The following is a 22,569-nucleotide window of genomic DNA, read 5'->3' as shown; positions in this document are numbered from 1 at the left end:
AAGTATTTGTAATGTAAGTAAAAAAATTGTCAAATGGAAACTGCTAGAAACACATCATAAAGACGTGTTCAACGATTTAGTGTCAAATTTTGAATTTTTTGTTAAAAAATAGATATTTAGCTTTATTAAGAATCAACGCGCATGCTCTACAAATCGTATGATTTGAAATGCGATTTGCTAAATGCTTTTAAGTATTTGTAATGTAAGTAAAAAATTTGTCAAATGGAAACTGCTAGAAACACATCATTGCGATGTGTTCAACGATTTAGTGCCAAATTTTGAATTTTTTGTTAAAAAAACTGCGAAATAGTTTTTTTAAATCACATTAAAACGAATTTATAATATTTATTAAAATCCTATATTTTACAAAGGTTTTTTTTGAATTTTGTATGCAATGCCACTTAGGTGATTTAAGCTATTTCCCGTGTACAGAATTTTGAATCTAGTGAAATATAATAAAAAAAAAATTATTTTTTTATTCAATTATTGAATAATTTGTCTATTTGGCAGATCATGATCGCGACCGAGAACAAGAGCTTCAGTCAAACAATGGCCGCTTATCTTCACCTGTTACACAAGGTTCCTCCAGACACAGTCACAATAGCGTTGGTATTGCCCATGAACGACGAATCGGAAGTGGTCGCTTACTTCCACGCGACGTCAACTGGGACTACCGTACTGTTCAAGATAGAGACAAAATCCTAAATCTGAACTCTGTTTCCATATCGGAGAAAGACGCATTACCATTAACCCATTTAGGACAGGCGCGAAGTGGTGGTCGGTACTCTGATCGAACTCATGATCGCACTGCTGGAGGTAATGGATATACGGAACGACGACCATTTGATCGTCGTGGTGGAGGTTGTGACGATAATTCTCGTGATAAATATGAGCATGTTAATAGCACACTATCACCCAATGTCCATAGTAGTATAACAAGGAGAGATATGTACGGATCAGAATTATCCACAAACCAGCATACTGCATCTCATAACCGTAATAGACGCAATCACCAATATAACGAAAAAAATGAAGAGCCAGAATGGTTTAGTGGTGGACCAACATCACAACATGATACGATTGAATTGCGAGGATTTGAAGAAACTGACGATCATTACAATGGCAACATCAGTGGTAATAACAAACGACCAACATTATCAGCATCGTCACGAAAGATAACTGAAAGTTCATCATCGCGAGCAAGTAGTACCTTGTCTACTTCGAAAGAACAATTACATGAATCGCTTGACCAGGATAAAGCAGTAAATCGCAGCTTAAATATATCTCCAAATTCATTAAAACCCTCTAATAATTTCGAACATGGGGATTCGCTGAATAAAGAAGAAGGAAAAAATAATTTTAAGCGCAATGGCGATAGTAACAACAATCATAATAATTCAGAAAAAAATATAAAAAATAAATTAACTATTGATGTAGTCATACCTGATTTCTTGGAAGAAAAAAACGCAGCAACGCCAAATAGTTCGAGTAACGTACGAGTTAATACGAAAGATTCGGAGTTTAATTTTGACGCCTTCCTAAATCCAAATCTTGATCCGCTTAAACATTCGCTCATGGTTAGTTCTGTTTACATTATTTTACAATAATAGTATTTAAGGACAATGAAATTTTTTATCTAGCGAGGAGATAATCCAAATGGGGATGAAAATGAAGTAATGGGTAGCTCACGATTTAGTCGTTGGTTTGTAAAGAAAAATGGATCCAGTGGCACTCAATCATTGTCGGGCGGCAACAATGGCAATAACATTACTTTGGGACTTCTTGAAGATAAGAGTGAAGCTAAAAATGAAACAAATACTCTAATGGAATTTTTAAACAAACTGCCAACTTTGCCGGACCCACAGAAAGGTGCGTACTGAATTTTTTTTTCGAAAAATTTATTGTTTATTTAACTTTTATTACTCGTGGCTGGCATAGAGGATTAGCTTATTATAGAACATTTAAAAAGATAGAATCGTATTGACACATGATGGTCGTTCGTGGAAAGCATGCCAGCAGTATGTTGTTGTCGTTGTTGTAGCAGTATCTTCGCCCTGTCAGTGTAGTGTAATTACCGGTCATCTTCGTCTAGCTCATCTAACGGTAGGCCCAGGAAACTAGCTGTTTCGATGGGTTGGGTCCAGAGGGAGAGAGGTGTTAGATGAGTGGGTTTTATGGGGCATGGGAAAAGGTGGTTAGTGTCGTGCGGGGTGCCTTCACATGCCGGACATATGTTTGGCGCTTCCAGGTCTGGAGCTTCGTCCACTGCGTATCACTGGTTCCAGGCGACCAGACAGGCGTGGCATAGTTAAGAACCGGTCGGTCTATTGCTTTGAAAGTCGACAGCAACATTTCTTTGTCTTTGCCCCAAGTGCTGCCGGCGAGCGACTTGAGGACCTTGTTGGGTTTCTGTACTCTCGTTGCAATAGCGGTTGTGTGCGCTGAGAAGGAGAGCAAGCTGTCAAAGGTGACTCCGAATATTCTGGGGTTATTTACCGTCGGTATTGGGGTATCATCGACGTGCACCTGAAGTTGCAGCTTGACCTCCTTTGTCCAGGTGGTAAAAAGGGTCGCCGTGGATTTAGTGGGAGAAAGTTTTAAGTTTCTCGCAGTGAAGAAGCGAGAAAAGCGGGCGAGGTAGTCCTTTACTTTGGAGCATAGGCCATCAATGTCATTGCCCGACGCCATTATCGTGCAGTCGTCGGCGTATGAGACGAGGGAGACTCCTTCTGGTGGCTGGGGGAGTTTCGAAATATAGAAATTAAAAAGCAAGGGTGAAAGGACACAACCCTGCGGTACACCTTGCTTTATTTTTCTCTGTTTTGAAGTTTGGTCTCGAAATATCACCGACGAGTGACGACCACTCAGGTAGTTCGCGGTCCACCTCTTCAGCCCTTGCGGGAGTCTCGACTATAAAATGTCATCTAGTAGCGTGGCATGGCTGACTGTATCGAAAGCCTTCTTCAAGTCCAACGCTACTAGGACAGTCCTCTCGAAGTGACGGTTTTGGTTTAGTCCACGGTTTACCTGGGTGATTATGACGGTGAGTGCCGTGGTGGTGCTGTGCACTCTTCGGAAACCATGCTGGTGTGGGGCTGGAGTCAGGTGTTCAGTGAGGAGTGGGAGTAGAAGGGCTTCAAGCGTCTTCCCTACTGGGGAAAGGAGAGTTATCGGACGATAAGACTCCCCTTGGTTGGCGGGTTTCCCAGGCTTCAGCAGTGGGACCACTCTCCCTAATTTCCACTTATCAGGAATGATGAGATTGGCCATGGACAGGTTGAAGACCTTGGTGAGAAATTCCACTCCCAGTGGACTCAGCTTTTTCAATATCAGCATGTTTAGTCCGTCAGGGCCAATGGCTTTAGATGGTTTCATGTGTTTGATGAACCCCTGAATCTCGTCACTGGTGGAAACAAGCGGTGCACTGTTGTATGTCAATTTGTGCAACCGTCTGGTGGCACGACGCTTGGTTCTGTCTTCCGGAGGATGCAGTGTAAAAAGTCGGCTAAAATAGCTCACGCATCTTTTCGGGTCCGACGAAGTAAAACCGTTGAAGGCGATATCCACCTTGTCGTTGTGCTTCGTCGGGTTCGACAGGGACCTTACGGTGGACCAGAGCTTACTCACACCAGAGGTGAAGTTACAGGACTTCAGACGCTCTACCCATTTGGTCCGCTTATGTTGGGTGACCAGTTGCCGGATCTCCGAATTGAGGTCTTTTATGCGAGGAACCCTGGGATCGGCCTTGGGTAGGTGGTCACGCTCGTTCGCCAGAACAGCTGCTTCAGCTGGGAAATTGGGACGTAATTCCCTGATCCGTCCAGCAGGTATGAAGCGAGCCGCGGCGGCTGTGATCGCCTTGCGGAAGGCGCGTTCGCCTGCGCGCACATCGGTGGGAGTGGGTAGGGCTGCGAAGATGTCCTCAGTAAATTCCGCGAATCTGGTCCAATCAGCTTTGTTGAAGTTGATGTATGACCGGTGATCCGCGGAAGCAAAGTCGGCAGGTTTCTCGATCGAGATGATAATGGGCAAGTGGTCTGATGCAAGCGATAGCATAGGTCGCCAGGTTATGCTATTTATCAGGCCAGCGCTAGCAATTTTTATGTCAGGCGAGCTGCTGCAATTGCCCACTACCATAGTGGGGGCGTCGTCGTTTACAGTGCTGAACTGAACGTCGAATCGTCTATCTGTTCTGCCAATAGCTGTCCCCTTTCAGCAGTATGTTCTCTAGTATTGCTGCGATGTTAGGTTGCAGGCTGTCGCCCTTTTCTGCCCTATGACCAAACTGGTCCAAGTGTTTTTCCAAACATTTAAAATATAGAATGTAGACTATTGAACTGACCAAAAATTTTATAAGATTGAATTTAATGAATTTGAGTTCTCCAAATTATTGAAAAGCTGTATCTTTAACACCTTCCTCTGTGTAGAGAAAACGTTTTCAAAATTTTCCTGGATTGTATCGTCTTCAGCACGACAATTACAAATTGGTTATGAGCATGTATAAAGATTTTCTTTGGAGTGGTCAGGGTAAGATCTGCTGCAGCATTTTCATTTTGTCTGTAAAGAAATTATTTTTTCTTCAAATCAATCTCTTTGTAGTCCAATCCACAGCAACAATAAGTTAAATATACATTGAAATAGTATTAATTACAAACTTCAGTTACTTTTGGCCTGCTATATCGATTGCATAGTGACACTTTTTGTTTTCGTTTTTTACTTGTGAGAATTTTCGTTTAGAACTTGATGCTACCTCATAAAAGTAATCTAACTGGAAACGATTTTGTTGACTTTGAAATTAGCATTTGTGCGATGTATTTATAAATAGTATTTTGTTTTTTAATTTTTAATTGCCAATTTACTGTATATAGTACCCACCATAACTAGTGTAGAGGAACTAGAAGCACGTATGCGTAGTATGAATACTGGCACTGGAATGTCGTCCAATACTCCAACGACTGGGTCAGAAATTCCAAAGAAAAAGGATCAAGACCTGGCCCAAGAAATAGGTCTTCCAAATGCAACCGAACCGTTCAATTGTGGACAACCTCAAGCAGGAGAGATAGAAGCGTTCAAGAAGTTATTAGAACAATTAGGGTCTGGAAGCAAACAGCAGCATACACATCCTCAACAGCATTTACCACCTTCCAATTTACAAATGAATGTGTTAATACCGCCGCAAAATCGCACTGTGCCGGTACCTCCGCTGAATGTTATGCAGTTGGGAACTATGATGTCTGATGCACATTTGACCCATCAGGGGTTAATTAAGAATGATGAGTTGAAAAAAGTAATGCATCTACAATCTCTTAACCAACATCATCAAAATAATGGAGATATTAACAATGTGTCACAATCACAACTCCAGTATTTGTCAAGTTTGTTCGCAAATCAACCACAAAAACTTTTGGAGGCACGGCATATATACCAGTGTATAACACGTGGTGAAATACCAATTCATTTCTTGGAGCAAGAAATGAACAATCCAAATGCTTCACCACATGCCAAAGAAGTAATAGCTGCAACTTTACGTGAGACGTCGGCTGGGTCTATTTTAAACTGCAATGTATCACAGAGTCAGGCATTAACTAATTCAATGCCAGGACATCAACAGAATCATTCTCCTATACCCTTGTGTCACAACGGACCGCCCATGCCCAATCAAACTCCAACAAATACATCGAGTGATTCACTACAACAGCAACAGCTATTACAACAAATTCCGAATTCTAATGCTATACTTCCAGGACAAACAGATCTAATCTCTCTTCTGCCATTAACCCAGGCTTCAAATCTTCAAACTACCCCGAATCAACGAGATTTACAATTCCATACGCAAACAATAATGCAAAACGCTATGTTGAAGAAGAAAATAGAGGAACAACAGCAGCAACAAAAAGATTCTCTAAGAAGACGTCAGGAAATTCAGAAGCAACCACAAGCGAACATCTTGTCAGTACTAAATGAAATCGATATGCAACAAGTTCCAATTTCTAATAGCATGCAACAACAACCAGCGGTTACCCAACAGCAGCCTCATATTCCGCATACCTTGCAACATCAGCATCAACAATCACGACATATTAACTCACCAACGCCGCTAGCCTTCACACCAACATCAGTGCTTCGCAAGATGACTGCCGAAAAAGATAATCCGAACACAAACACAACAACCCACAGTGCTACAAACGATGTTATACAGCAGCAAAACAAAAGTCTAACACAAACTACTTTTATAAATTCCCAAAATACACATCAGCATATGCAGCATCAGCCAATTACAACTCAGCCAAGAATGATACTTGGTGGTAACCACTCACAACAACAACTGCAAATAAGTACCAATAACCAGGTCCCTCCACAATCTTTAGCTCAGATATCTCAGCAAATACCGATGCAGTCTTCACGAAATACACTAGCTCCAATGAAATGGCCGTTACATTTGGTAAATCAAAACATGAGTGCTATTAAGCCAATGGGTAAGTCCACTAGTTACTAGTTTTAGAAACGAGAAACATAATGATATTCCTTTATAGGGCGTCCAATTTTGAAAGGTCCTTTGCCGCCACAACCAAGTAGCCAGCAACATCAGCCGCAGCAAATGCAGCAGATATCTCAACTGATGTTTACTAAATTAGATTTTCAACAAATGCAACAGCGGTTGAAAAATAATCAGACCACGCAGCATATGTTAAGCCAGTCTACACCTCAATTTCCTCCACATACAATAGCGTCACCACAACCACCGAGCCATAGTAATCTCCTGACACATGTACAACAACAGCAACAAATGTATCACCAACAACAACGTGCCCTAGCTTTGCAAAGACATCAACAGCAACAACTTCACCTGCAGCAGCAATTGCTCAAACAACAACAAAACACAGTAGATACATCCAATCACAACAGTATGTTGTAATTTTATTATTCTTTTACTCATTACTTCCGCAAAAACGTTGTTCCATAACAGTTATTAGATGAGAAATATTTTTGTATTTCGCCAATAAGAGTTTTATTGCAGCGATTATTTTTCCTGTTACTTTGTAACTATTATGTAAGAGAAATAATTTTTTGTTACCAAAAAGAGTTATTTCCCAAAGTTTATTTTTTACGGTGCCCAACAGCAGTTATTGCCGAACGTATATTTTTTACGCTGCCACATAACAGTTACCCAACTTAATTTTTTTCGCATTGGTTTATTACTCATATGCAGGAGTTTTCAATATTAATAATGATCAATCATGTAAAGTGTAAACTTTACATAACCCCATGCCACAATAACACTTATATTTCAATTGCATATCACTTATTTCTGCACATTTTACCCCCTTACTCGGTCTAATTCAATCTCATCTCTGACTTGAACTATTGAGTAACATAATCGGGGAGTCATAAATATTTGCAATAATTGAATGCCCTGTTGAAGTGAGTTCATTTGAGTGGAAGTAGTTATTCTTTTTACAGCCCCGGATTTATTATGGAGTTTAAAGCATTTTAAACTTAAAGAAAGTAAATTACGCTATTATAAGCTCCGCTAGAATATGAGAGTTAAAAAATTTGTTCGTTGAACGTCTGCTCGCTGCCACTGTTAGGTGAAACAAGAAGAATTTTTCACTCTCTGTCTTCTACCTTGTCCTACGCTAACTGCTGGTTATTAAAGGTAGTCTTGGTTGGTTGGTTAAGGGGCTGTCTAGGTGACACGCCCCAGACTCAATTAGCACAAAAGGTGAGATTTTTATACACCATTTGAATTGGTTGTTGGTGACTTTATAGCTAAGATGGCTACTTTGGCTAGCCGTAAAAATGCGTGCTTCTGATAATTGTTGTGGATGATTCCTTCTTATCTTGCACGCTTGCCTAACCCCGAGAACCTCTGCTTGAAAGATGCTATTTCAATTCGCCAGGTGAAAGGACTTGGAAGTTGCGAAGTCTTTCGAGAATACAATCGCACCAACGCCGCAATCCATTTTGGATCCATCGGTGTGAAATGCGGTGGTATCTTCCTTGACTACTTAATTTAACTCCCATTCCTTTCGCGTGAGAAACATTACCTTAAATTCTAGTTTGAAGTCTAGGGTAGCGGTAATGTATTCTAATGGATAGCCGTTTAGCTTCCACCTATCAAGAATAGTACTATGACCAAGCACCCTAGGATTCCAACAACCATCCTCTTTAATTCTGGTGACGGTATTTGCTTCCAGTAATTGTAGTTGCAAAACTATTGGTAATAGGTTCAGTATGACATTCAGTGCCTCTGCTGGAGATTGTTTAATAACTCCACTTATTCCTGCGCAGGCTGCTCGTTGTACGCTATTTAACTGTTTGTACTGTTCGTTTAATGCAGGCCACCGTACTAACGCTAAGTATATCAAAATCGGTTGTTGTTGTAGCAGCATAAACATTCCCCATACTAACATACGGGGAATGCTGCTGGAGTGACAGTCCTTTGCCGGATATAAATCCGGGTCGTTTCGGTAACGTAGAACCGACTGTCGTGGAAACGGTCAAAATCGGTCTTCTATGACGGTGTACATACAGAGTGCGAGTCTAAGCTTTAAACCCCAATTTCTGCTAATAACTCTTTTGCACATAATAAGCTACTAAGCTACATAAGCGTTTTCTACTTTCTTTTCTACATTGGGCCTCTAGTTCAGTTTTGGATCTAGCACTACTAGATAGGTCGCTCTGTCTGTCAACCTCATTCATTGACGGTAGTATAATATCTAGGTTTTATTTGTAAACAAGATTAACTAGGTTTTGCTTGGATTAACATTACGACCACTGATTGTAGCCCATTTACTTAGCTTTCCCAGAGCTCCTTCTAGCATTTCACTAACAGAGAGCTCAGTACTAAAGATGCGATGCAAAAAACCTTTTCTGTTCTGTCGTTCAAGGAGCATCTCACACGTCACCCAATGTCTCTCGATATCCCTCTCCTTCAATTGATGTGGCACCCAGTTACCTGCGTTCTGAACCATTCCCATCGCGTGCAAATGTTTACCGACGGTTGACATGTCAACATTCTACTTTTTAGACATATCATCAACATTCTAATGGTAGCCGGTTCTACGTTACCGGAATGACTCGGGTTTTTCCCGACCAAGGGCTGCCGCCCCAGTAAACTAGCCCTATTAGTCCAAGAGCTGGCTACATGAAAGTGCTTGCATCAGGTACATGGCTAATTTATTTTTAAAATAATAGTATTAGTGTAGACGAATATAAAAATGAATGTCTGCCATTGCAAAACTGGGGCGCAAAGGGGGATACGCAGTGAAAGGGGTGAATTTTGGGTGGGAAAAAATTCATAAGGTACAGGGTTTCTATGTACGGGAAAAGTTTGGTTATATATTTGAGAAAGTGTAAAAAAATTGGCAGACATTTTGCGAGGGGCTAACTCGCCGGCAGACTGCGCTGAAGATTGCAAAAATTAATTAAAAAAAAATCATAAGGTACATGAATTCCAATTATTGTATTTTAAAGTTTAAACATTCCAAAAGCCATTTACAAAATGGCAGACAAAAAAGTGAGGGCTAAGGCCGCGGCAGACGACGTTAAAAAGTACGCTACACATTAACATATTTAGTCACATTCGCAATCGGAATCTCATTCGGACGTGATATCTCCTTCGCTATCGCTATATTCATCTTCATTTGATTCGCTTTCTGCATTAACGTCTTCATCGCCTGTAACAAAGCACAAAGCAAAATGATTTTTAGACATTTAATAGAATGGAATAGTTATATGTTCTGTGGATAAATATATTACCTTCGTTTGTTCCAGGATCAATAATATCTTGTATTGTACTAGGCAGCTGTGGTCCGTCGAACCATTTAAATGTATACTTTCCCTCTACTAATATCCATCCGCAAGTTTCTGCTCGTAAATATGATGGAATTTTCTTATGAGCATTTTTCCATATTGTAGCAATATATTTGGTCCTCAATAAATGCTGCGTTAATGCAGCCTGGCTAGGAGGCAAAGTGGATGAGTCAAAATTCTGCAATTTTTTTTTTGTGGAAAGGTTCCTCCAAATCGTTGACCTTATAGGTTTTTAAAAATAAGGCGAATCGTGCATCATTTACGGAGCTCAACAACGGAAAGTTGTACAAATTACAGATAAACTTTTCAAGAATCGGGAAAACAGCGGTTTCATCACCGTCTTCATGTCCAATTTGGCCGAATGCTTTTTGTAAGTCTTCATTTTCCTTTAAAATCTGTAAAGGACGTTGCTTTCCCTTGCGAAATAATGCTGGATTAAAATCGCAGCCAGTTAAAGCATGAAATCCTGGCAGAGATTGACACATTATCTCGCCTAACTTTTCATGCAACGTCGATACGTCAATTATTCGTTGCTTATTCCAAACCCCTGTTTGAATATAAACTTTGCTATTGTGCCGAGTATCTTCGCTGCTCTGAGTATCTTCGGTGTTGAAAGGATTCATATTTTGTTTTAATATAGTTATAAAATTCTGCAACTGAGTAGTATCTTTTTTAATTTGGTGTTTTTCTAAGTCTCCGGTGATATCTTGACTTCTTTTTAAGCCTGTTACATCGAATGTATGTGATACAATAGTTGATCGGATGCCATGGCTTTTAGCCCATCTTTGCCGCGCTGAGATAGAGTTTGTAAAGTGCGTTATACCTGTTAATCGTCTTAAAGCAGTAGCATTAACCGTTTGCTCTAACGTCAAATCAACAGGCATTCGTGAAAATGGCTTTTCTGTCCTCTTCTCACCAAAAAATCCATTTTTAAAATCTTCCTCGAGGCCTGGATGTGTTATTTGCACTCTTAACAAATTATCATGATATTTTAGTAGCCATCGAGAATAATTTCCTTGATTGAAAACAAAAAATAAGTTGACTAGCTTTGGTATGACTTTTTTGAAAAGTTCGAAATCACCGAGACTAATGCTTCTTGAAAACATTAGATAGTAATTGACAAAGCGAATGTACATCGCGTAATACTGTGCAGTTTTACCGTGTTTTCCGTTTAAAACTTGCGATTCAAATATCAAGTATTCATTTAGTAAATCATTCAATGATGTATTTTGAATTTCCAAAGTCGATAAAGATGTTGATTGCAATTGATTAACAATCTCGATCAAATCATCGTCGATGGTTTTATCTTCTTTTCGAAGGAATTCTTCGAAAAGTAATGATCTCAATCCTAAGGTCACTAACGGGTGCAATCGTTTACAGCGATTGAAATGTTTGCCAGTTAAAAATCCGTTTACTGATCCTGAAGCCAATAACCCACTTTCAACCATCATATATGTTAGACCACTCTCATCTATGAATTTTCCAACAGCTTTAAAATAAGCCATCATTATATAGAAACTACCAAGATGAATGAAAAGGTTATTGAACTGTGGTTTCTCGGTACACTGAATTTGATAAGCTACTTTAGCGATTGCCAAATCATGCGTCACTTGTATGTACTGTTGCGAACATTCTTCTGCTATTTTTTGGCTTTGGCGCATTGTTTCGATGACAACAGATACGTTCGTAGGTGAAATATTAATCGGTGTAAGATAAGATGCCTTTTGTTTAACTGACTGAGCATCTACAATTTTACTATTATACCCGACCCACATAGGTGTATTAGGAATTTTTAGGTAATGTGAAATTACCCATGTTACATCTAAACTTTCGTAAAAAACATAATTACTGGCTTCAACATCACGTAAATTGCTTTCAAGAGATAATAATTGGTCAGTGAGCTTTGGTTTTTTTTTCAAGTACGGAAGTATCTCCGTCGATATAACTTCATATGTTCTTCTCCTTTTCGCAGGAGGTCCACGAATAATAATGTTTTCAGCTTCAGGTTTGTCAGAACTGGAATGACCTGCTATTATATTTTGATATATAATTCCCACTGTATCATGCAGCGTATCTTTTCCGCTACACGTTTCAACAAATCGATCGTAGTTGTCAAATGCCACTCCTGTGCAGTAGTGAGGGGATAATTCAATGCTTTGAGGACAAATTACTGATTTATTGAGGGATGAAAACGTCGCTTCCGTTTCCAACTCCTCAGCAGTATTGTAGCTTACACATTGACCGTATTTATTAAGTAAATCTATAACTTTTCGGCTACTTGTCATGCTTTTTAAGGTCATTCCAAGCGTGATCTGCTTGGACGTTTTGATTTTACCATTATGAAAAGCATAAACTAAATCTTGGGCTATAGAGTTGACTTTTCGAGTACAATTGGAACTTTTCACAGTTCTGGGATCATTTCCGCAGATTGAAGAAGTTAAAAACTGTACAATATCAGTAGGAATTTTACATTCACCTTTGATCAGGTCCTCTGAAGTCAGCTGTTGAGGTAGTGGATCTTTTTTTATGGCCATAATTTTTTTCCTCAAAACATATGCAGCTCGTTGCAATGTTTCAGTATCTTCAAATTCGCTAAATGTTTCTGCCGATATAATACATTTTCTGCTCGGTGCAATAATTTTACGGTTATGCAATTCAATTATTTGTAATTGCTTGGCAAATTTTTTTTCAATCTTTTGAAGCAATTTCGTACTCGTTATTAATGGTTCGAAACTATCATATTTCTCCGAAAACAATTTATACAACGCACTTTTGGCGTACTGTACTAAAAATTTCAAAGAATAGCATTGCTTCCTTCCTATCGTATTTTCAGCGATAAAAGAATACAGTTCATTGTCAACTAACTCATGAACGTTTCTTGCAATATGCCAATCTGACTGTTTTGGCTCCGGAGCCGCTATGTATTTTTTAAAATACATTAATTTACATGTATGTATTATGGTAATGAACAACACGATTATCCCCTAATCTCTCGATTTTCGATAATATTTCATAGTCATTTAAGGCAGTTGCATTTGTGACAATTTATTCAATTAAAATTTTACTTTCAGATCGTATCAAAAGAAGCGCTTTTTGCCCTTGCTTCTTCCTTGCTTGATTACAAAACAAACAGATACCTGCATTCTTTAATTTTTAATTTCCAGTTTGTCGTTCCACATCTAATTGTTCATGTGAAAGTTGACTGTCACTGAATACATCAGACGACCGAACGTTATCGTCATTTTTTTCTGAAACATTTATATATATTTAATTGATCAATTAATTCTTTAAAAATATTTTTAAATACCGATGCACATTTTCAAAATTATTTTCTATTAAAAGTATGTGCATACTATATACTATATAAACAAAAAAATTATTACCAGCTGAATTGTCACATTGTGAAATAATAGCTGTGGAACCTTGCAGAAAATCATCCCCTATGGATTGATTACTCACTGTAAAAATTAATAAATCGTTTGATAATTTATTTCGCGTTTAAATATATACGTACACAACATAATGTATGTAAAATATATTATTACCTGCCGAATGTTCGGCCCGCGGAGACGCAGATGCCTCAATGGACGTGTGGCCTTGTGGTGATTTTGCTACTTCCAATTGAATGTTCTCTGTACAAATTGATAATAGTTCAATTATTTATACCGAGGCGTAATTAAATATCTTATAATAACAACTTTCAACGAATATTGCAAATTTACCGTTATATTTATCTAAATATTTATTTTGGATGGATGTAAATGCTTTATATCAAAGTCGATGATAACCACTGACACCGTCCACTATTTCTGGTAACACAATATCACTGTATTTCAAATCAAAAGCGATACGAATTTTAGAAATATCTTGGCACTTTTTTAATTAGTCTTCTTCGAAAATTACAATTTTTTCACTGATCAAGCTACAGTTAAAAACGCACTCGTAGCCATGATGCAAACAAAAACAAAACAAAATCAAAAATATTGAAATATAACGTCTACTCTCTTCTACGTTTTGGAATATACTAAACTCTCAGTGGTCTTTTGCGGCATTACTTTGTACTGCGTCACTTGCTCTATTATACACGAAAACATCTGCTTCCCCCCATCAACATTTACATTATATTCCGCTCCCAAATATACCTATATACAAATCTGAGACCTTATACCTTATTTGGCTACTTTCGCTTTCAAAATTTTGTGAGCATTTACCTTCACTTTTCACAAGTGAAGAAACCAAACACTGACTAATATTAATTAATCGTTTAAAATAAATTGATATACTTATAAACAACCATAATATTAACGTTGAAAAAAAAACAAATTGTTTATAAAATTCCCTAAAAATAAAAGTTATCAAATAATGAATATCATTGATATATTTCATAAATATCGATAATAATTCTACGGCACTTAAATATCAAGAATGTGACTAAAAATGTTGATATGTAGCGTACTTTTTAACGTCGTCTGCCGCGGCCTTAGCCCTCACTTTTTTGTCTGCCATTTTGTAAATGGCTTTTGGAATGTTAAAACTTTAAAATACAATAATTGGAATTCATGAACCTTATGATTTTTTTTTAAATTAATTTTTGCAATCTTCAGCGCAGTCTGCCGGCGAGTTAGCCCCTCGCAAAATGTCTGCCAATTTTTTTACACTTTCTCAAATATATAACCAAACTTTTCCCGTACATAAAATCCCTGTACCTTATGAATTTTTTCCCACCCAAAATTCACCCCTTTCACTGCGTATCCCCCCTTTGCGCCCCAGTTTTGCAATGGCAGACATTCATTTTTATATTCGTCTACACTAATACTATTATTTTCAATATAAATTAGCCATGTATCTGATGCGGGCACTATCTATGTAGCCAGCTCTCCGCCTATATCTAGTATACCGTATCCTACATATCATCAAGGGTTGGACATGCGTGTTCATCCAATAATTGTTGGAGTTGAGTATCTTCGAATATCTACGCTGCCCCTTCGCGATCTTTATCACTCTCGTCCAAATTTCCACTTTGGAAGCGTCGAAAGCACTCGTTGTATTTGATGGAGCGTGAGTACCGTAAATATTGATCAATATACGACACCTGTCAGCTGTACTTTTCTTTAAAAGGTAAAAATGAAGCATGACTTCCCGCAAACGCTGTTTTTTCGGGACGCCAGTACACATTTTTGACGTCAGAAAAAAGGATATTTATGCTTCAAACGAATGCCAACTACTGCGATCGAGACCTTACATATACATCTTCAAATCACAAGTATATTACTAAAGCGAACACAAAAATAGTATTAGCAGCAAGACCGCTTTGCTAAAGATCTAATGTGTATATCTAAGGTTCTTTCTAGTGTTTTAAGGAGAAAGGAGGTAAGACTAATCGGTCGTAAATCTCTGCTATCTCATGTTTCTTCTTACCCACATTGGGTATGAATACTACCATTACTCTTCTCCTGCTCTCGGGAATATAAGTTAGACGAAGGCATGCTTTGGAGATGCTTAGGAACCGAATCTCCATGTGCTTCTGAAGCTTATGAAGCATAATTGACATGATGTTATCTGGACCAGCTGATTTAAATGGTTCAAAACTGTTTATTGAAAAAACAATAGTCTCTGTATCTACTATTGAATCTATCTCGCCTTCTGAGACCCTCTGGAGGACAAACAAGGTTCTTGGCATGTCGAAGGGCTTGTACCCAGTAAAGTGGGTGAAGGTTTCGCTTTATTGCTCCTTAAACAATATCTTACTCCGTCTTGCGGGAGGTTGAATAGTATAAAACAGTGATCAGACATTGATATTCTATCTGATACCATCCAATTCCTCACGGACACACTATTGTTCTCGGTCAATAGCGTAAGATCCAGGACTTCCTCCCATCCCTGAAATCTATCTTAGCTTGGGAGGATGAAAGTCAGCTTGTAACCTTTATTGTTTCGTTACTATTGCATAGGGTATGCTTAGCATTCGTGTTGCACTCAATAAGGCAAATGTCTTGTTGGTTCTGTTTAACAGCCTCTTTCAGTTCCTTTAGCGACGCTTCTCTGTCGTGGATCATGTATGACGAAATCCGAACAAGATTCTGGAACCCGGCTTCTTCTATCTTTACTAGCGTGATATTTGGTACGCTGTTATTAGAACAAAGGTAAGCATTTAAACCTTTCTTGATAAGAATGCATGATCTAGGATTTCCTGGCTCTTTTCCATAGAAAAGATTGTACGCACTGTTGTTGAGCCGAATAATTTTGCCATGTTTTATCCAGGGCTCCTTGTATTAAACTAATATGAATATCCTCTTCGCTGAGAAGGATATCTAAACTGCAAGTGGCTGCTTTTGAATGTTTCAGGTCAATACGCACGAACCTCAACATCTTTGTTGTCGTCGGTGATGTCCACGTCCTTCAGCAGCTGACCCGAGTTAATATCGCTTTCACGATATGAGAAAAAAGAAATATCTTTTTTATATTTTGACGCCGAAGTGTTTATTATCGATATTCTTAAGACTAACTTGTTACAGAAATCTTACTGCTATTTATACTATTTGAATGCGGCGGTTGTTATCGCATTGAGATAATTCGTTGCTGATTGCCTATTGTTTACTTTTACTTGTAGATAACTATTTGAATGTTTATGGTTTGTTTTGGTGATACCGAATTTCTATTGTTGTTTACTTGATAATGTATGTGAAAACAAGTCCTATCGGCTTGATGTTGTTTACTTGATAATGCATGTCTATTGACCATGGACTGAAGTGATTAGAAAAGAAGAAAGTGAGGCCATGTCGTTAACTCCCGCGAAGTCGACCTCCGCTGTGTCGTCTTCCTCTGGGCTCCCATCGCCGCTGAATATATTCATTTTGGCCATTCGGAAGCCACAGCTGATTTTCTTGTCCGCCTTGGACAACTCTTCCAGTGGTTCTTCACTGATGGCCAAAAGGAGTGGACGAGAAGCATTTTTTCACCTGGCTCGTTCATCCGCGGCAACCAAATGCGATTTCTGGGTCTTTTCAGGACCTCACTCGCCGGGATCAGCTTGAGCTTCAAGCCCCGATATCGTTTCCCTTAGCGTAGCAACACTTTCAGCGAGGAATCCAGAGGTAGGTAGGTGGATGAAATGGTTAAAGTGCCAGTCTGGTACTCCTTAAGTAGCACTAAAGCGCCGTTTTGATACCATTATGGGATCTCCAACAGAAAGATATCTACAGCCAGCCAAAGCTGTTGATATAATGGAGAAGATTGATGGAGTTTAGGTTGAGGCACTGCCCCAGGTTGTCGAAGAAAGGAGCGCCCAGTGCTCTTAATCGTCTAGCAACCAAACCCGGCCATTTACAGAAAAAGTGCTTGACAGTCTCCTTCTATCCCGGTGAATGTCGTTTATTGTCTGTCTAAACACTGTCTGGTTCAGAAGGTATCTGTTTGTATTGTCCTGGATCTCGTCGGCGTAGTGTAGTAGGTGCCTCCTGACGTGGCGTTGGAGGGCGGCTCAGGCTCAAGCAGGTGTCTGCAAGGGTGAAACCCTAACAGGAACTGCTTGCTGAGCCGTTTGTATGCTCCTGAACAGGTAGTATATTGGCCTCGTTGTGAAGGTGTTGTATTGGGGACATCAGGGGGCAGCCCGTCGCTGTCCGAATGGCAGTGTTTTGGCATGTCTGCAGCTTTATCCACTGTGCGTCACTGGTTCCAGGCGACCACACAGGCGCAGCATAGTTCAGAACCGGCCGTTGTTGCGATTTTGGACTTTAGTGGCAATTGCGGTTGTGCACCAAGAGGAGAGCTAACTGTCGAAGTTTACACCCAAAATTTTGGGATTGTTTGCCGTCGGAAATGGTGTGTCGTACACTTCTACCTTGAGAGGTGGTTTGACCTCCTTTGTCCAGGTGGTAAAGAGGGTCGCCGTGAACTTAGTGGGGGAAAGTTGAAGATTCGTCGCAGTGAAAAAGCGAGAAAGGTCGATGATGTAGTTGTTCAATTTGGAGCACAGGCCATCGATGTCATCCCCCGACACCATTATCGTGCAGTCGTCAGCGTATGTGACCAGGGAGACTCTCTGTGGTGGCTGGAGGAGTTTCGAGATGTAGAAGTTGAACGACAAGGGTGAAAGGACACCACCCTGCGGAACACCTTGCTTAATCTTCCGCTGTTTAGATGTTTGATCTCGAAAAATCACTGACGATTGACGACCGCTCAGGTAGTTTGCGGACCACCTCTTCAGTCCTGGCGGGAGTGTCGGCTGATAAATGTGATCTAGTAACGTGGAATGGCTAACTGTGTCAAAAGCCTTCTTCAAGTCCAACGCTACTAGAACAGTCCTCTCGCAGGGGTGATTTTGGTTAAGCCCGCGGTTTATCTAGACGTTTATGACGGTGAGTGCAGTGGTGATGCTATGCACTCGACGAAAACCATGCTGGTGAGACTGGGGCCAGATGTTTCGTAAAGAGTGGGAGTAGGAGGGCTTCAAGTGTCTTCACTACTGCGAAAAGGAGAGTTATCGGCCGATAAGATTCCCCTTGGTTGGCGGGTTTTCCAGGTTTCAGTAGTGGGAGCACTCTCCCTGCTTTCCACTTGTCAGGGATAATGAGGGGCCAAGGACAGATTGAAAACCCTTGTGAGAAATCCTACCCCCAAAGGTCCCAGGTGCTTCAGCATCAGCGTGTTCAGTCCGTCAGGGCCTAAGGCTTTTGATGATTTTGTTTTATTGACGGCCCCCTGAGCCTCATCGCTGGAGAAAGCAAGTGGCGATCTGTCGTTCATCAGTTTGTGCAGCCTTCTGGTGGCACGACGCTTGGTTCTGTCGGCTGGAAGATGCAGTAAAAAAAGTCGGCTAAAATAGCTCACGCATCTTTTCGGGTCCGACGAAGTAAAACCGTTGAAGGTGATTGCCACCTTGTCGTTGTACTTCGTCGGGTTCGATAGAGACCTAACGGTGGGACAGAACCTACTCACACCAGTGGTGAAATTGCAGGTCTTCAGATGCTCAACCCATTTGGTCCGTTTATGTTGGTCTACCAGTTGCCGGATCTCCAAATTGAGATCTCTTATGAGGGGATCCCCGGGATCGACCTGGCGTAGGTGGTCACGCTCGTTTGCTAAACTGGCTGATTCGGCTGGGAAATGAGGACGAATGTCCTTGAGCCTTCCAGCGGGGATGAAGCGAACCGCAACAGCTGTGAGCACCTTGCGGAATGCGCGTTTGCCTGCGCGCTCGTCAGTAGGGACGGGACGAGGGGCGAAGGTGAACTCCGCGAAGCCGGCCAACTAGCTGTGTTAAAGTCAATATAGGATCGGTGATGCGCGGAAATGAAGTCGGCAGGTCTTTCAATCGAGGCGATAATGAGCAAGTGGTCTGATGCAAGCGATAGCATAGGTCGCCAGGTTATGCTATTTATCAGACCAGCGCTAGTAGTTGTTATGTCAGGCGAGCTGCTGCAATTACCCACTACCTAGTTGGCAGGCTTGAATGCTAGAGATCGTGATGCGCATTAAAGACACCTACAACCAATCGGTTTTCACCTCTGATGAGCGCACCTATGTCAGGGTGATATCCTGCCGGGCAGCAGGTGACAGGGGATATGTAAATAATATATATTTCGAGCTCGGCATCTCCTGACCGGACAGCTATACCTTGACATTCTAAGGTGATGCCCCTTGACATTCTAAGGTGCGGTCCCTGCCTGTCGATACCTTCCGTTGCTGTAGCCGTTGAGGAAACAGACGCGTGCGGGCGGGAGCAACACGTAGTTACATACCTTGTGGACCACTCCCTATGAGACTTAAGCCCTGAACAGGTCTTAAGGTGGGTCCACCCGTTGCACTTGTTGCACCTAACCGAGGTGGGGTTCTGGTGGAGCCGTTTATGGCATACCCAGCAATAGAATACGGCAGCCCTTGGTCGGGAAAAACCCGACTCATTCCGATAACGTAGATCCGGCTGTCATGGGAATGTTCCTATGGCCTGGAACCCAGACATAGGGACCCTCCATGTTCCTATGGCCTGGAACCCAGATGAATGTTACCTGCACACCTAAGAGACTCTATCTCCTCCTTATAGGAGTTTACTAGTTTCGTTCTGCACCATAGCATCGTCGCAAAGGCTTCTGCCTGAAAAACACTATTCGGCAGTTTAAATGAGATTAAAGTTTGGCTGATTTAGAGAAAATTCGTGCTCCGAGTTCCGATTTATCTTGGAGTCGTCAGTGAAGATAGAGGTTATAGCTTCGGTGCGGAAGTCCCGAGAGTATTGATTGATCTGCGCATTTGATTACCTTATAACCCCTTAAGGCTTCCGGTGAATGAAACTTCGGGTGAGGACCTTCGGGATTGACAAGTAAGTAATTCACTACGGCTCGAGACATTCCCACATCGATCTTCACCCAAGTTTGCTGAACATATAGATCGTCTCTTGCGACCTCGCTGAAGGGCGTGGTGACTGCTGGAGCTTCGGCTTGTGGCTCATCCCCCTTTTTGGGCGTCTTGGGATGGGTATTACCGCTTTCGTTCTGAGAGCGATTCCTTTTTTATGCTTGGTTGCCTGCGTTAATAGTTTGTGCGGATGTACGTTCTGAAAACTTCTTGCACTCCTCGATCACCGCCTCGTAGACAAACTTCTGGTACCGTTGCTTCATGTTCATGCCCATGCATTTCGTCTTTTTCTGAGTCCCTCTAGACGCGACTGCGCCGGAGGCCACCTTCAATGCTGCTTTGAAGGCAAAAACTACAACTACTTCGGGGGTACTCCTCTTAATACTTTCCTACACTCTGGCTATGTTTGGCGCGATCCTGAATGCTAGTTAAGTATTCTTGACTTGAGGGCAACAGGGTGTCGTCGTCCGAGTCGAAGGCAATCTTTCCCGGAGTTCGTTCTCCTTTGTCCTTTGTCATAGCAGTGCCGTCAACTAATTTGGTTTGTTCTTTTTTTTGTGTATATTTTGTCTTTCATATTTTAGTCCCACGAGTATGCTCGGAAGGGGTGGTCACTCGTCCGCAGAGCCGGCATGCGAAGAGAGGGCACGGGTACCACAACACATAAGCTTAACGTGCTGTACCAATCTTGATCTGATACCTCATAGTAAGCCTGCGCGACATCGGTGACCCTGGCGGAATGAACGCTGCCCATTATGTCGGCATAATCTAACTCCTCATTGATGCACGCAAGCTCTTTTACTGCGGCAAGATTTTGGTACCCAAGAAGGGAAGATTATCATACATTGTACACGTAGTGTTATGTAGGAAAAATTTGAACATGGACCTTTTATAAAATTGTTAAATATATTCATATTTTTTTGGAATTAGAGTTGTAAGAGTATTTATTAATTTGGTATAGTTATAAACGTTTAAGAATTATCAGCCAGCGTAAAAGATATTCCTTGTCAAATAGCTGTTATGAAACCACTTTTTCGTCCAACTTCCGGATTGGGCAACGCTTTCAATTTGTAAATTCGAAATAACTGTTATTTGGTCTCTGATATTAATACCTAAAATTTTGGTTTTCTTCCTAGTTTGTATGCCATCATCCTTGGCAAGTGATAGTAATGCTGTGTCAAATAACGCCGCTGCCACTGCGGTGAATATAATAAATTATCGAGATGGTACATTGTCTCCAACAAGTAATCAACTGGCGCAATGGTTTTCGCCTGAGCTATTAGCGCAAGCATCTGCGGGGAAACTTCCACTGCTCAATATGAATCAAGCTCTAAGTTTAGAAGAGTTCGAAAAAAACATACAACATTCCTCAACAACGGTGCACAATTAATGCCACAAATAACTTGGCATATTTTATTTAAAATTGTGTGTTAATTGGGAATCAGATTATTTTAATATCATTCAATTAAGTTCATATGCTTGCTTGGCATATTAAAAGACCTAAAAGTATCCTTTATCTATTAAAAGTTAACCACAAAATTTGAGCAAACAAAAAAACATAGTTTTTAATATAAAACTAATAGGAAATAAAACTTTTACTGTAGCATATTCTCTTTTTATCATTATTGTAACTATTCTACCATACGTTTATCAATAAGTATCTCAATTATTGTAAATGCATTATTTAAATTGAAACGATTGTACTTTTTAAAATGTAAAAAAAAAAAAATAAATATATATACATGAACTAAAAAATAGCAAACAATAAAAGTTCGGAAATACCATTAATGATATCTTTATGCTATAAAAAATTGTTTTATATAAGATTGTCAAAAAAGTCTTGCGGTATTTTTATTGAATTTTCAATTGTTCATAAAATTGGTTATAATAAGGCGATTTAAGTCAAATATGCGCCGTTTTGTTCGATGACGAGTTCCCAACGAGATGCCAATTTCATAATGCCCCTCTTATAGAAGCTCGCTTCCCTATTGTCAAAAAACTCGGAGAGTCAATATTCACAGGACTCTCTTGTGGACAACTTCCGACTACCAAGCTCGTTCGCCATGGAGGTGGTAATCACTTGGTGCGAGATCCGGACTATACGGTGGATGCAAAAGAACCTCCCATCCGAGCTCCCGGATCTTCTGGCGCGTCACCAAAGATGTGTGTGGCCTGGCGTTGTCCTGATGGAAGACAATTCGGCCTCTGTTGATCAAAGATGGCCTCTTCTGCATGAGTGTTGCATTCAAGCGGTCCAGTTGTTGGCAGCACAGGTCCGAATTGAGCGTTTGGCCATAGGGGAGCAGCTCATAGTGGATGATTCCCTGCCAATCCCACCAAACACACAGAAGAACCTTCCTGGCCGTCAATCCAGGCTTGGCCACCGTCTGGGCAGCT

At 40.6% G+C, this 22,569-nt stretch overlaps 1 protein-coding gene across 2 annotated transcripts in view; it reads left to right on the top strand.

Moving 5' to 3' along the window:
• The window catches only part of LOC129251499 (eukaryotic translation initiation factor 4E transporter), an 80,571-nt gene extending 58,702 nt beyond the window's left edge, over positions 1-21,869 (top strand). For both annotated transcript variants that reach the window (XM_054890836.1, XM_054890835.1), the window contains exons 3-7: positions 511-1,577; positions 1,641-1,869; positions 4,869-6,476; positions 6,534-6,905; positions 21,309-21,869. In XM_054890836.1, coding sequence (XP_054746811.1) covers positions 511-1,577; positions 1,641-1,869; positions 4,869-6,476; positions 6,534-6,905; positions 21,309-21,562 — 3,530 coding nt within the window. In that variant the 3' untranslated portion in view covers positions 21,563-21,869. The remainder of the gene's footprint in view (positions 1-510; positions 1,578-1,640; positions 1,870-4,868; positions 6,477-6,533; positions 6,906-21,308) is intronic.
• The last annotated feature ends 700 nt before the right edge of the window (positions 21,870-22,569 follow it).

The sequence above is a fragment of the Anastrepha obliqua genome, unplaced genomic scaffold (genome assembly GCF_027943255.1).
Source record: "Anastrepha obliqua isolate idAnaObli1 unplaced genomic scaffold, idAnaObli1_1.0 ptg000023l, whole genome shotgun sequence".
NCBI classification, from domain to species: Eukaryota; Metazoa; Arthropoda; class Insecta; order Diptera; family Tephritidae; genus Anastrepha; species Anastrepha obliqua.
This window is presented reverse-complemented; position numbering and strand designations above follow the sequence as displayed.